The sequence below is a fragment of the Sceloporus occidentalis genome, unplaced genomic scaffold (assembly GCF_023333645.1).
Source record: "Sceloporus occidentalis isolate IW3139 unplaced genomic scaffold, rSceOcc1.0.p SCAF_157, whole genome shotgun sequence".
NCBI classification, from domain to species: domain Eukaryota; kingdom Metazoa; phylum Chordata; class Lepidosauria; order Squamata; family Phrynosomatidae; genus Sceloporus; species Sceloporus occidentalis.
This window is the reverse complement of record NW_028317137.1, coordinates 1,483,907-1,499,763: the sequence shown is the minus strand read 5'-3', so window position 1 is coordinate 1,499,763 and position 15,857 is coordinate 1,483,907. Positions and strand designations below refer to the sequence as shown.

The window sequence follows — 15,857 nt, the reverse complement described above, 5'->3', positions numbered from 1 at the left end:
CCCAAATGTACCCTGTCCGCCTTTAGATTGCGAGCTCTGTTGCACAGACTAGTCTCATTCAGTGGGACGTACAGTGCAGTGAATATCAGCATGGTTATTTATGTTACACAGGCGATAGGCAGTCTCCTATTCCAGCAGAGGTGGTCTAACAACTCCTATTCCACTGAAACGTGATGGCAGTTAGCGTTCCTCTGTATTTGGAACATATAAATGTTTTCAGATTTCCAACCTGTGCCACCATTGTACATAAATTTGTAATTAAATCATGATTTTGTGTGTCGTTAATTTGCATACAGGGGACGAGACCTATGGTGTCACGCACTCTGACAGCCTTGGTGTGTTTCGTGTGCATCACGGACTGTGTGCTCCGTGGCGGCACACACTGTGTTCGTGTATCTTGTAACGTGTGTCGTCGTATCACGGATTGTGTGCCCGTGCGCGTGTGACAGGCAGCGTGTGTGCTGCAGGAAGCACCAGGCCCATACATGGTAGCGTGTGTGTGTGTCATTGTGTGTCTGTGTGTGGTTGGTTGTGTGTCAGCGCTGCTGGTTGCTAGGTAACTGTCGCTGCTTTAATTCCTATATTTAGGGGTTTTCAGAATAAGGTTGAAGTTTTTATCACACGACGGTCTCTTACAATGCAGAATGAGCGCTCTCTCAGGGTGACAAGGGTGAGACGCCCCTGTATGTCTCCTTATATCCTCTTGTCTCTCTCAACCTAGTATGTCTCCGGCTACCGTGCCGTCTCTGAGTCTGGATGTCTTGATCTCAAGCCTTCTCCATCTCACCCCACGTCCCCCCCCCTTTCATTTCCCTTCCCTAACCGTCTTTTTCCCCCCTCCTTCCAGATCTCCCCCCCATTTATCTCTCCCCCCCTCCCTCTTTTGGCTTTTTTTTTTTGCCTTTCCTCTCTTTTTTTCCCACCTCCCCTCTTTTCGCCCTCCATCTCCCTCACTTCTCCCCCATCCTCTTTTCTTGCCCCCCATCCCCCTTTTTTCCATTTTCTCCAATATTGTCCTTGTTCTCCCTATCTGTACATCAAAACATACATGTATATATGTGAATTCACACGGATACCCCATGTAATAATTGCCCCCCCCTTCTCTCTGTGAGATCTGCTTACTATTATGTATAGCTGTTTATATTTTTGCATTGATAAATAACATACCTGTAATATGCATATTATATATAAATACATGCAGGTGATATTGAAATTGTGGGGATACGAACACCTGAATATAGATGACTTGTGGATTAAAGTGGTTTATGCTAATAGGATTGAGAAAGAATTAACAAATAACCCTTTTTTAGGTGGGTCTAATCTATACATGGAGGATAGATAACGCTTCAGACCACCATATGTCTCCGCAGATACATTCGTGTGAGCCGTAAATGCTATGTTATGTAAGTGCGGTTTAGGTCTGTCCTGTAATAAACTGTATGTTTTCTGGCGGAGGAGTCAGTTGAGATACTGATTAAGAAGCTCTGCCCCACTCGTGATCAGTACAGAGTATCTCTGGGCCGCTGTTGACCAAGTTGAGGGCCACTTGCTTCTTCAGCCAGTGAGGGAACTGAATGAATGGGAAGGGATCTTTCAAACAGGGGAAGGAACCTCTCCGGTTCCTCGTCATTTTATAGACTTTAGTAGACGGGCTCCAGATATTAAGACAAGAAATTGAGACTTTGCCCCGTGGGGGGGGGAATTGTCCAGTTTGTGGTCCACTGGCCCTCCCGTTCCATCTCTGATCCACTCAACTTGTGGTCATGGAATTCTGCAGCTCCTCTAGTTCTGTGGTCCTCAACATTCAGTATGTAGAACCCGCTAGTGATCATGACATGGCGTATGTGATCCTGGGGGCCAACCCAGGAGCCTCACATCATGTCACCCCATTTTTTTGTCATGATATAAATGTTGGCCCTAATATTCTGTGATCCCACAATCTCCAGGCCAAATGTGATCCACACACACCTTTTGGTCAGACTGTGGCCCCTTTCTTCTCAAAATCAAACCATTGCCCTGCATTTTCCTGGCTCCTGGGGAACATGAGGCCCTGCCATATTTTGTGTTAACCCTTTCACTATGCTTCTTCTCCACATGCTGGACATTGTGCTGCTTTGAGAGGTCCATGCATGTTATATATACCCATCAGGCATTAGTTCATGCTTCACTGACAATATGCCATTTGTCCACTGGGTGTCACCCTTGTGTCTGTGTGTACCAGGCTGATGCCTCCACCCCCATACTAATTCATGGGGAATTGGGTTATTAGTGAGTGGGTGAAGCATGGAAACTGGGGAAAAATGGCAAAAATCAATATATCTTCATTTAGATATTCTGTCTGTTAATCTGTCTAACAATCAATAGTCTCTGAATCTTTATTGGTCCCTCTGTCTAGCTCTTACCCTGCATGATGATAATAATAATAATACTATTATTATATTATTATTAATATTATTAATTATATTTTCCTTAATATAGGTGAAACACACATACATGTCACCTGTCATCATACTGAGCCTTAGGCTGTATATGTAATTGAGTGACCATTTTTTTCCAGGACATGTAAAGTGCTGCCCCCTGCAGTATGTGGGGCGTATAACTCGCAGGAAGGAAACTGTTATACATGCCACATACTGCAGGGGGCAGCACTTTACATGTCTGCCTCCTGGAAAACCTCTTATTATTCTGAGCGATAGTTTGGGATATTTTTTGGGGGGACTTTGAATGGACAAATCCCATCATGCTCACCCAACCTGCTGAATTATTTAACCTTCCGGCTGCCTGCAAGGGTCCACCGGTTTCAGACAGCTGCGATTCCCATCATGCATAACATATCTGAAGTGTATTCTGTAGATTATTTACTATTCGATATTTAAGTATCGATTTATTGACATAATTACAGAAATCCCTGTAAACAAAAAGAGGCTACCATTCACCATTCAAGCCTGTCTGGGTAGAGCCAGACCACAATAATACAACTCGTAGATCATCTACTAACAAAACAAATGCTTTCTTATTGTTCTGTTGATTCCACTTCTCTGGTTTAGCCTTATTATTTTCAACAATCAATTTAAGAATCATATTAAAAAAATAAAAAATAATAGTTTCCTATTCTGCTAAAATTGGGATTAAACTATTATTTGATTATTCTTATTCTTTCTAATAATCATAGGGAGTTTACGTTCCAGCTTCTCTCTGCACCACGGCTATAGACACATTGCTTAGATGTCATGTAAGGAGGTTTTACTTTGGGTGGTAGATAAGTGGAACAACCTCCCAGCAGAAGTGGTAACGGTTATGGGACCAAGGTCTGAATCTTTACAGCTGAAAAAACTAGCCGAATGGGTCTGATCTGTTGTCAAGTTTTATGTTTTTTAATAAAATGACAATATTTAAATTAATATTTTACTAAAAAGAGGTTGTTTGCTTATAATATATCCCAACCTATAAGCTGCCTGTTAAGACATCGTAAGCTCTTGGACCAAAATCAACCCCATCGATAATTTCCATGATTAGGGAATCCTGATATATTTCCAGGTAGTAATGCATCTTTTAAAGTTAAAATGTCACAATGTTGATGAGCTTTGGTTGCGATGCTCCGGTTAATGTTGACGGTTGTGCCGTTCTGCCGGTGGTCTGGATATTTGTATATCTTTCTGATATTTCGAAGAGTTTTGGAAGTCTTCGTTGTAGTGTTAGTGGGACGGATACGTTATAAGGATAAGTTATTTGAACTGGACCTTGGAGGTAATGATTGTCATAAACTCAATAGGTAATATATACATTCTTCATACATCAGGGGAAAAAATGGCCGACGTGGCCACCCTAACCGATGTATATTTGTATCGCATCTTTCTTATTCTGAAGTTGATGTGTAGATACCCCAGGGTCCTGGAGTGTAGAGAGTCTACCTTAAAGGGAAATATTGACAGCGTTACAAGGGCTGTGAGATGTGTAAGATATAACGGCTCCTGATCTGTACCCTTTAGATGCTCGAGGACCTCCCATGCATCGGATGCCCTACGTCGCCTCTCCGTATGAGCGCCCAGCCTGGAACCCGCGATACTGTGTCATCTCTGGAAACCAGCTTCTTATGCTCGATGAGGAGGAGGTGAGACCAAGGTTTCTTTACTGCTTAGGGCAGTTAAGTTGTGGAATAGACTGCCATCTAAAGTGGGGTCGGCCAGTTCGATCAATTTATCCAAAAAACGTTTGCACGAAATGCACGCAGGGTTATCACGAGTAAAAGTAGGTAAGGTGATATTGATCCAGGGTGAGTCCGACTGCCTTGGGGCCAAGAAGGAGTTTTTCCCCTTTACGATGTCTCAGTGGGGTTTTTTGTCTTCTTCTGGATCAACTAATATGGGTTTGTGGAATGGTTGGACCTGATGGACTATAAGTCTTGTCTGTGATCGTGATCCCTTTTGCCCCATTTATTTAGAATCTCTCTGGTCTCCGTCTTGGCTTTCTGTCTCCTGCTTCTTGGCTTTCTGTCTCCTGCTTCTTGGCTTTCTGTCTCCTGCTTCTTGACTTTGCCCCTCATGGGACCTCCTGTGTGACCTGATTTATGCCCTCCTGAGTAACCGATGTTTCCCCATATAACTCCAGCATGGAACAGTTCTTCCTGCTAACTATAACTGCTCCTGCTGCAGATTATTACTGCCCTCTGTAGCTTCCCCGTAGTGCGATGTAACGTTGTTATAGCTCACTGATTCTGCAGCCTTCCCCAACCGTGTCCTCGGGCGGCCTGTATCGTCAGCCATGTAATTTCCAGCATCTTATTTTTTCCGTGTTGTCCAGTTCACAGCGACACGACTGAACTCGTAAAGCAGTGTTTAGGTTGTGAAGTCACATGAGCGTTCTTGGCCATGTCTTCCCATTTCTTCTTAAGTCATGCCTTTCTAAATGTCCTCGTCAAATCCACTGGGGGACGCCCTATGCCACCCACCACCTCTGGTTTAGCCCAACCTATATTATGGTTCTTCATCTGCCTCCTTCCCAAAACGCCTCCCTCTGCTCTGTTAGTTTAATAGGAATTTCCACTTACCCCTCCAATGAAGACATGGCCTCCAAACCCCAGGCCTGGAGGGCCATAGACAGGCTAAGAATTCTCCATATTTACGTTCTTCAACAGAAGCCAGCTAATGGAGTTCCGCCATTTTGATTGTGATACCTGTGCACAAATCCAAAATTCCTGGCCTTCCAGGCTTGCAGTCAGACACCCCCAATTTAAGAGTTATGCCGAATACCCCCTACTCTCAATATAACCTCCTTAAATGCCCCCCAGTTGCACTATATAGCCCATCCTTGTCACTTCTGCTCCATGCATCCAATGTCTTCCTGCGACTCCTCCTGTTTCTCTCTAAACGGAGCATCCATTAGTAGGATTCTGCCTTATGTTTGCGGGATCCCCGTCCGCCCTCGGAGGGCTGGGTCGTGGTCCGGCAGGCAGAGGGAAGCCGAGGTTAGTAGGAACCGAGTTTCTCTCTCCCCCTCCCCAGGCAGGAGCTGAGCGAAGCAGCTGATGGACGGGGGAATGTGGGAGGAATGCAAGCTGCTCTCCCAGATCCTGTCCTGTCATTGTTACTGCGAGGAACTATAAGCATGCGATGGAGAGAGTGGGAGAGAGACAGAGACAAGGAGAGGGAAGGGGAGGAAAGCAGAGGCCGGGGAGGGGGTATGAGATAGGTAGGATATATGGGGGGCAAGTAGATGAGTGGTAGGGAGGGGTAATAAAGGACAGAAGATAATGGCAAGCAGGGAGTTAGGAAACACCGACAAGGTAGTGAGGAGAGACCATGGGATAGGAGATAAAGCAGATAAGGTGTAATAGATAGATAGGGCATGAGGAGGCAGATATGGGGGGGGGGGGTAACAGAGCCTTTAGGAATAACCAAGCGAGTTTGGAGAGACCGATGGGTGCCAAATGAAAAGGGAGAAAGGGGGGTAACAAGTTGGAGGACATGGGTCGGAAAAGAGGGGAGGTCAGACAGATAGCAAACCGAGCAGGTGGGGGTGAACATCATGTTTGGAGGCAGAAGTTGATGGACAGAGGGGCAAATAAATACAGTAGCTGGACTAATATATCAGGACAGAGGGTAAAATATTGGGGTAAGAAAAGGTCACTAAGGGAAATTAACAGATGTAAGACGGAAGCAAGGATGGGTAAAGTCAGAGGAAGAGTCATTCCGGGAAAAAATAGGGAAAAGAGGGGGTGTTGGTGGATGTTTGAGAGAGAGAGAGAGAGAGAGAGAGAGAGAGATATATATATATATATATATATATATATATATATATATTAAGGAGGTAAGATAGAGAAGGTGGGAGAGGGAAGGTGGGAGAGGGAAGAGAATGTGAGCCCAGCGCTGTGGGTCTATATTCACACTCGCTGCTTTTACTTGTACAGGATAATTATTGTAATTAACCCGTCAGCTGAAGTCCTGATCTGTTCCACCAATCAGAGGCAGCGATCAAAGCCAGCGGCATTAACCGCCTCTGTTCTGGAAAAGAATGGCCTGAGGGACTTGCAAAGATAAGGGAATAAGGAAAAAAAATAGAAATAAGGTGTCAGAGCGGGCATGAAGGAGTTAAAAGTGGAGTAGTAGAGATCGGGAACATCGCTTGGGTATTAAAGGCATACTAGAAAGCAAGGCGGGGAGATGGGGCAAGATAATGGGATGTGCCAGGCTCAGAAAACAAATGGCTGAATCTTAACGGAAGCAAAGGCTTATGGAGCAAGTATTAAGTCTTCAACTCTAAGCATGCTCAGCCAACGACAGTCTTCTGGTTGTGGTCAAATGGCAACTCCCAGCATGGTCATCCATCTCTTGGATGACCTCCGTGCCCCATATGGAGAAACAACCCAATGGTACAGGAGGGGTGTTTTAATTTGTATTCTAGTAATGTCTGGATTTAATGCCCCCAACCTGAATCCCCTCTCACACAAACATAATGTCTCTTCAGGTTCACCCACTGTTGATACGAGAGAGGAGAAGTGATCCGGCCAGAAGCAAATTCCTGAGGCGTACAGTCAGCGTCCCCGTGGAGGGGAAACACCCCGACGAGCACGGTACTGGGGACACATTGTGACATGGGGGGAAATAACTGAGCCATGCAATGGTATATGGTTGGACCACATCTAAAGCAGACAGGACACCCCCAAGAGACTCTACTGGGGCTCAGAAGGTCCACATCAAGAGAATTATACTCTGGGTGAGAGGTACCGATAAAGACAATGTTCATAACCATAAGCCCCCTCTTTTCTCTCTCAAATGACTTCATTGGGTTCATTTATGTGGACAAAAAAAAAATATGAAGGGCTTATTTGAAATTGCCCCAAGTACAGTGATTCACGCTTACATCATACCTCCACTTTAGAAGGTATCTCAAGTTACATCATGGCAGATGTCATATTGTGTTCTGGTTATTATGGTTTCTGACCTTTATGCTGTAAATTTGGTTGCTTAAACATTGTATGAATGGTGATTTGTATAAAAATAGGTATTGGAGCGTAAATCAGGAGCCTAGCCCCATTTATAGCATTACATCGCTCTTTTTTTTCCTGGAACGTACAGTGCCTTGATGTTAATGCGCGGGCTTTCTGTTCTTACAACCAATTAGCCTGGAGCTACAGTAGAAATTGTGGTAAAAAATTCATATAAAAATAATCCAAAACTTCTAGCGGCATGTAATCCCACCGAGCCTTTAGTATCATGAAGTTATACATCCAGTCCATTGGTTTTTCCCTCAGTATAGCCAGGTACAGCACCACGTACATCACCAAGGGCAAGATTGTCCTGAACTCACCTTCGTACTCCTTCTATGGCTGCCAGAGCCATTCCTGGGAAGTATCCAGATTCCAGCCAGAACCTCTGGAGTTCTGGATCCGATTACCGAGTCCCTGGGCAGTGGGAGCAGCATTTGGACTCGCTCGCTCTGCGCTCTGGTTCTACTCACTTCTTGCCCCTTCTGAGCATACCTAGGAACTCACCCCTAGTCCTCAGGTAAATCGCTGCTTCTCCGGTTCGGATGAACTTCCCAGGTATGGCCAGAACCAATCAGTTTCCCCGAAAAAGGAGGTGTGACTATAATCCCGTGGCTGCTACAAAAGATGGCAGCCCCCAGTGGCAAATAAAGGGCATTTCTTATATAATGAAATCTAATATTATTTTTACTGATATTTATAACTTATATTTTATTATATTTTTATTTTATTATATATTATATTTTATTATTATATATATTTTTTAAACTTTAAATATATTTTTACTTTTATTAAACATAAAAGGCCCACAAAAAGACACATTTTAACATTTTTTTTAAAATTTTATTATAAACCACCCCCCACTTTCTTTTTTTTTATTGAGGTTTAGGCCCCAGTGGTTTATTTTTTTCGGTAGGCAATAATTTTGTCAAAACTAAGCTACCGATGGTCTCTGCAACACACATATACGGCTCCCCCACGGCGTAACGTCTTCCAGAGCAACCATGAATCTTCCGATCATTTTTTTTTCTCTGGTTTACAGCAGATCCTCCAACAGCGACAGAATGCAGCAGTGGCGCAGAGGGGTCCGCGGGATCTATTGGGTTAATGCTCGTTCTACATGTCACTCCGTGATGGGATTCACCAGGAAACATGTAATAAATTGTCACAAAGGACTAAATAGTTGCTCATACAGCAAAAAAAAAAATATTTTCTGCCCTGAGTAATTAGGAGATTTACAATGTAAAACAATCCCGGTACATCTCAAAGGATCATATAAAATACATTTAGTGTCAGCACAGCAATTCATTCGCCGGGAGCTATGGGGTTTTGTATTTGCCGTGCTCAGACATTCATGTATGCAGTCTTTGCATTTGCACGTTAGCACATACATGTCCAGAATGATTATCATGTCGCCGTCATATTCCGCAGCGCTGTACAATGGGAATGAGCCAACAGCACATCCGTTAGCCGTAATAACGCTGCGTGTCCTGATCCAAAACAGCCCGCTTTTATGTCATCTGAGAATTAAGTGTTTCCAGCAAAAATAATAACTATTAGTCGATTAACGAATTATTTCTGGGAAGCGTTTGAGAATCCAGCAGGAATAGGGATGATGTTTCTAATGATGCGTTTAGTTAGAAAAGTGTTACATTTAGCAGAGTAGGTGGAACTGTAGCTTAAGTTGTCTAGTTGGCTTCTTTGATCCACAAAATGTACACACTAGGATACAATGATGTATGGATGCGTTATAATAAGATGTATAAATACCCGTGAGGGAATATATCTCTTCTAGGAATGGGTTCTATGCCATTAGATCAAAAGTAGAGCCTCTTGGAAAACGTTGTAGTTGAGTAACTGTTCCATCTCAATACTATGAACCTTTTATGGCAACAAAATAATGATAGTGAATTCCATATCTTTACTGCCCTTACAGCAGCAAACACGCACTCTTACACCATTACACTAAAAAACACATGCTGCTTAGAATAAAGTATTCCTTCTTCATGTCTAAGTGGACGATCTTGTGTTCTCTGGAAAACCCTTTTGATGAAGAGGTCCCAACAGAATGGACGTTTGTCCATAATCATCTCCAAAGCCTTGCTTTGACGTATATTCTTGTTCCTCAAATGCATAGCATTGCCTTTATCTACGTTAAAGCAAACCTGCCACTTCCTCCCCAGTCTCCCAGTTTGTCCTGGTCCTTCTGCGATCTGAAAACACAGAGACATTCATTCCAAAGCCATCTGCAGAACGAATAATACGTTTATGGTCCAAAAACCCTGACATACCCACCTCATACTCTGTGGGGTACCCTAGGCATGGAATCAATTTGAGACTCCTCTTTCCAAATCGCTTTACGTATGGGGCAATTTGTCCCTACCGCAACTCTCCCATACTAGGCTGTAGCCTGTGGCCCGGCATGTTCAATGTATAACTCATACACATACCTGTGTATAGACGTGTGGCCATTTGCCACCCCCCTCCCCAAACACCTTGAACCCTAGTCAAGCACCTAGATTGCCCTACGCATGATCTGGCTCGTCTTCCGCCGGTTTGGGATCCAAATATATCCTTTCTCCTTTAATGGATTGAAATGTTCTGTTGGGACCCTGCATCTACTTCTTCTTTTTTAGTTCAATTCCTTTGGGATGAGCCTTAAATTCATATTCTTGAAAGATCTCTAATAAACCCTTCAGCTAATTTCCCAATTATATGGGTCAAACTAACCAGCCAATCGTCCCCAAGCTTAGATTTGATGTGGGCATCACCTGAACATTATTCCCATCTCACGATTCCAGTAAAAAAAAAGGATCCTTCTGAGGCTAGAAATAGCAATATGAATATCACTGGGCTCCCCTAGGACCTGCGTGTTTACGCCATGAAGCCCGGGGGCTTTAAATGTCTTACAGAACTATCAATGCCGCAGTTTATTTTCAGGGCCAGTGAAGCAAACTGAGTTCCAAACAATCTATGCACCTCTGCTCACTTCCCATCTATCTGCCTCCCGATTACATAAACTAAACATGCGCAGTCAGGAGCGCGGGACGTCCCCAGGTTCCTCTTTCCTCCCCGGGATGCCCCTCTTTTCTAGCAGCTCAGAATGTTTGCCGGGTATGAGGGTATTGCAGGGTTCTACAGCCCTATAGGTCATCATTGGGAGGTGTGTGTGCCCCTAGGTCTTTTAGGATTGGATATCAAAGAGTGACTGGCCCTCTTTAAATAGGGACACTTGGTAGGAACGAGCTTCAACTTTGATAGGGGAGTTGGCAATGGGTAGTTGGGAAGGACAGAGAAACACAGGATTTAGAAAGGCAACATGGCGGGCAAGAGTTCAGGAAGATGCAGTTAGAGTGAGAGAGGAAGACATACTCACCGAGAGTGAGCGCTTACACAGAGGAGACCAAAAGGCACATAGAAAAGAGAGTGATTGGGTGAGAGAGAGAAAGAGAGAGAGAGCAGGCAGCGACTTAGCACTTCAGACAGATGGGATGGTAGCGGAGTGAGGAGTAGCGGGGAGCAGATGTACAGACTGAAAAAAGATGTAGCAATAGAGAGAGAGAGAGAAGCCCGAAATAAGGCTCTAATCAGCAGAGATGTGTCCCCTTCTCTCTCTCTGCCTCATTCCCTCTCTCCAGTGCCTCCCACACACCTCCGTGTCTTCCCTTACTGCAGTCTAATTACAGCTAATTATTAAATAAACCTTGCCAGTGAGGTGCAGAGGGGCAGAGAGGGGGATTCCTGGTGTATCCCGGGGGAGGAGAGGACCCCTGTCCCTACTCATTCATTCTCCCTCTCGGTATTTTTAATTCTCCCACATAGCTTGCTTTACTTTTGAGGTTTTTCCTCTCCATCCATCTCTTCTCCCCATTTGTTCACTTTATGTCGTGTTTCATTCAGCTTCCCCTCTCTATTCCTCCCACACACTCTTTTTTTTCCTCCTTTCTCTATCTCATTTCTCTTCTTACTCATCTTTCTCTTTTCCCTCCCTCTCATCTCTCCCTTGTATGTAACTCAGTTTTATTTCTGTCCCTAATTCTCTCTCTCTTTTCCGCACATGTTTTCATTCACGCGTATTTTCCCTAATTGCCCTTTTTTATCTTCCCTTTATCTCCTTTCTTTTTATCTACTACCCTCTTTTTTCTCCTCTTCGTTTCCCCGGATTGCCTCTTCGCAGCTCCCCCTATTTATTTTTTACATTTTCTACAAGCATGATGGGAGTTGTAATTCAGTAAGCAGCCAAACGGTTTTCCTTTCATTCCCTCTTTCCCATTGACCCTTCCTAGACCCCCCCCCCAAAAAGAAAGGGTCCATTGCCAGCTTCCAAGCAGGCACATTTGGGGTTAATATCTCGAATATCTTTTGTGATAATTATAAACCAAGCCGTTGCCTCTCTACAAGATTCTCTATAAATGCCCATACAGTTATATAATGTTTGGGAGAGTTTCTGTTAAAAATGTTTCCATGGGAACATGGAACAAGGCAGCGAGGAGTAAATAGGAGTCTGTGTACCTTGCTACAATATCTTATTCTAATTCAGACTCCCTCCATGGGGCTGCCACTCGAACGGGGAGGGTTCTGGGAAACGAGGGGGGAAAAAAAGACATATCATCGACCCAAACTCAGAATGTATGTGCAGAAAATTCTGTTTTCGCCGGTTTCTTCCAAATTTTGTTTCTTCTTCCAAATGGAACAGCCTCCCAGCAGAAGTGGTAGAGGCTCATATAGTGAGGGACTTTAAAGATGCATGGCATATATAGCTCCTGGATCCAAGATGTGCCCAAGGACTGATTAAGGTCCGAGTCTAGCCCAGCTCTGATTTTGGGTGAAAACTGGAGTTTTGGGATGTGTTTTACTTGCAATTCCACATATAGACACTAGGAGTAATCTAGAGTCAGGAAGCATTTCTGTATAGAGCGGATCCTTTCTGTGCTCCTAGTACAGTCTTTCTATACGTGATCTTTCTATAAATGCAGGTAGGGCCATTGAGGGTGCTGTCTACTAAATATGTCGTTTTATTAAAGGGACACTCAACTAAACCTGCCCCCCCGAGCTGAATGTTAGCAGCCATCCATGATGTGTATGTATTTTCCGTAAATATTGTGCACCCTGATCTAACCCTAACCCCCAGTGTTTCTATTTCCGTGTTCAGAAAGGGAGAGTAAAACACAACTCCGCAATTAAAAAAAAGAAATGAGTGAAGATATGGGGGGAAAGAACGTAGAGAGACAAGGGATTTCAGGTAGGAGGAGGGAAGCCGTGACACATTTTCTCAGCTGACGGGGAGAACTCTGTGCATAGATATTAATTAAAATATTTTTAGCCTCCCGACCGCCTTCCTCCGAGATCATCCCCAGTGAATGTCAGGAGACCCCCTCATGTCTGTGCGCGCATTTACGTATATATATATATATACATGTGCGTAATAACACTAATATAGTGACCCGAATTAAAAAATGTAGGGGATAGTCGAGGTAGCTGATCTGTGTATATTTTTATATAAATAAGGAAAAAAGCGTTTCTTGGTAAATTTAATTATTACCTTCCTGCTAGGTGACGAGTCATTTTTAGTAATCTTCATTGGGAACAAAAGGAAAGATCCACCTTTCTGTATACACTGGTGGTTTAAAATTAAACCAGGGATATGTATGTAATAAAAAGAGTAATAACCAGGGATATGTGTAATAAAAAGAAAATTAACTGGCAATATGTAACTAATAATAAGCGGTGATATGTGAGTAGTAATAATCAGTTAATCTGTTATATGTGTGTGATAATAACGGGATATATGTGTGTGATAATAACGGGAGATATGTGTGTGATAATAACATTGGAATTGTATGCAACAATAACAGGAGATATGTGTGCAATAATAACGGGAAATGCGTGTGTTATAATAAATGGGAAAATGTGTGTGATAATAACAATTGATATGTATGTGTTAATAATGAAGGATATATGTGTCATAATAACCAGTGATATGTGTGTGTGATAGTAAACGGGGATATGTGTGTTATAATAACATAATAACAAGGGAAAATGTATGTGATAATAATGGGGAATATGTGTGTGATAATAATGGGGAATATGTGTGTGATAATAATGGGGAATATGTGTGTGATAATAATGGGGAATATGTGTGTGATAATAATGGGGGGTATGTGTGTGATAATAATGGGGGATATATGTGTGATAATAATGGGGGGTATGTGTGTGATAATAATGGGGGATATGTGTGTGATAATAATGGGGAATATGTGTGTGATAATAATGGGGAATATGTGTGTGATAATAATGGGGGGTATGTGTGTGATAATAATGGGGGGTATGTGTGTGATAATAATGGGGGATATGTGTGTGATAATAATGGGGGGTATGTGTGTGATAATAATGGGGAATATGTGTGTGATAATAATGGGGGATATGTGTTTGTTAATAATGGGGGATATGTGTGTATTAATAATGGGAATATGTGTGTGATAATAATGGAGGATATGTGTGTGATAATAACTGAGATATGTGTGTGATAATAACAGGATATGTTTGATAATAATGGGGATATGTGTGTGATAACAACCGGTGATATGTGTGTGTGTGTGATAACCCAGGATATGTTTGTGATAACAACCAGGGATATGTGTGTGATAGCTAGGGATACTGTAGGTGTGTGATAACAACTGGTGATATGTGTGTGTGTGATAACCAAAGATATGTGCGTGATAACAACCAGTGATATATGGTGATAACCAGGGATATATGTGTGATAATATCTTTGCTTTGTAATCATATCCAGTTGGACAGTATTGGGACCTGTACTTTTTAGTATTTTTATTGGTGGTCTTACAGAAGGCCTTAATGGTAAGGTGTGTTTTTGCAGGTGGTACAAAGGTCTGTAACAGGGTAGACCTTCCTGGTGGAACAATTCAAATGGCAAATGTTTCTGTAAGTTAGAAGAATTGTTGCGAGTGCGGCAGCTGCAGTTTAATGTTGATGAATGTAAAGTAATGCACTTGGGACCTAAAAATCTCAAGGCAGAATGTAGCATTGGCAAAGCTGTCAGGGACAACGGAAAAGAGGCACTTAGAAGTAATTATTTCTGAGGACTTAAAGGTAAGCAGACAATGCAATGACGTGTGGGGAAAAAACAAGCAGGGCGCTGGGTTGTATAGTGAGAGGCGTTAGTAGCAGGAAGAGGAGGTTCTGCCATCTTACGGATCTCTGGTCAGACCTCACCTAGAGTATTGGGGACAGTTCTGGAGACCCCCATGCCCAGGAGGATATTGACACGTTGGGGAGAGTTCAGAGGAGGGCGACTTAAATGGTAAGTGGTTTGCAGGATAAAGATCATTGGGAAAGACTGAGAGATCTCAGTATGGGATAGAAACATTTAAATACATAAAGGGGTTTAACAAAGTACAGGAGAGAAGCTTACTTGAAATGAGGCGCAATGTTAGATCAAGAGCTCATTTCTAAAACTAGAGGGTCAGAGGCTTCAATGTAATGTAAGAAACATTTACTTTACTAAAAGGGTAGTAGATAGATGGAACAGACTCCCAGCGGGAGTGGCAGAGGCTGAGATAGTGGGATAGACATAAAGCTATCCTCACTATGGGACCGGATTAAGGACTAATAGGAGTTTGAATCCCTTACATAAGGAAAAAACGGGCAGACTAGTCGGGCCGTGTGGTTCTTATCTGCCGTCAAAGCCTATGTTTTTGCGTTTCAGTGGAGTAGGTGCAGATACTGGTACAGACCGAGGTGCTGCAGGCCAGGGCTGTGACCCCTTCCACAATCTCACTCATCGTATACAAAAACTGACACAGCCGCACTGTACTACACGCACCCTGACACCCCAGTAGCTCCCTGACACCCCAGTAGACTAGCAGCCGCAGCTCCTCCGTGGCCTCCTCACAGCCCTTTGCTGCCGGGCACCGCAAGGTGGCATGTTGGTTAAGGTGGGCGGGAGGCTGTCTCCTCTAACCACACCCCCAACACTGGTGTCCCAATAGAGTGTTGGAGAAGAAAGTCAATTACCCAATCATGTTAGTGCATCCTCAAGCCAGGCACGTTGTAGCAGGTGCCCAGCAACATGTAATAATTAAATGTGTCCCAGAAATAAAAAATGGCCGACATGGCAACTCTAATTGGTGCTCGATGCGGGGGGGTCACCAGCGCTCCAGAGGCTGTGCTCCATATGGCTGGAATGATTGTATCCTTGATGATGGCCCTGATTGGGTTTATTAATATCATGTGAAACAGCATGTGATGCCATTCCGTTCTAGCATGCAGTGATTACATGAGTGTGCGGGTGTGATGGCACCCAGTTATATGGTCGATGCTATAATACCTTCTTATAATACCGCCGGAACATGTA

The 15,857-nt window shown here is 43.4% G+C and overlaps 1 protein-coding gene across 3 annotated transcripts in view; it reads left to right on the top strand.

Moving 5' to 3' along the window:
• The first annotated feature begins 4,000 nt into the window (after nt 1-4,000).
• Nucleotides 4,001-15,857, top strand: part of LOC149280379 (ras/Rap GTPase-activating protein SynGAP-like) — a 43,827-nt gene continuing 31,970 nt past the window's right edge. For all 3 annotated transcript variants that reach the window (XM_089500567.1, XM_089500569.1, XM_089500568.1), the window contains exons 1-2: nt 4,001-4,111; nt 6,964-7,069. In XM_089500567.1, the coding sequence (XP_089356693.1) occupies nt 4,007-4,111; nt 6,964-7,069 (211 nt within the window). In that variant the 5' untranslated portion in view covers nt 4,001-4,006. The remainder of the gene's footprint in view (nt 4,112-6,963; nt 7,070-15,857) is intronic.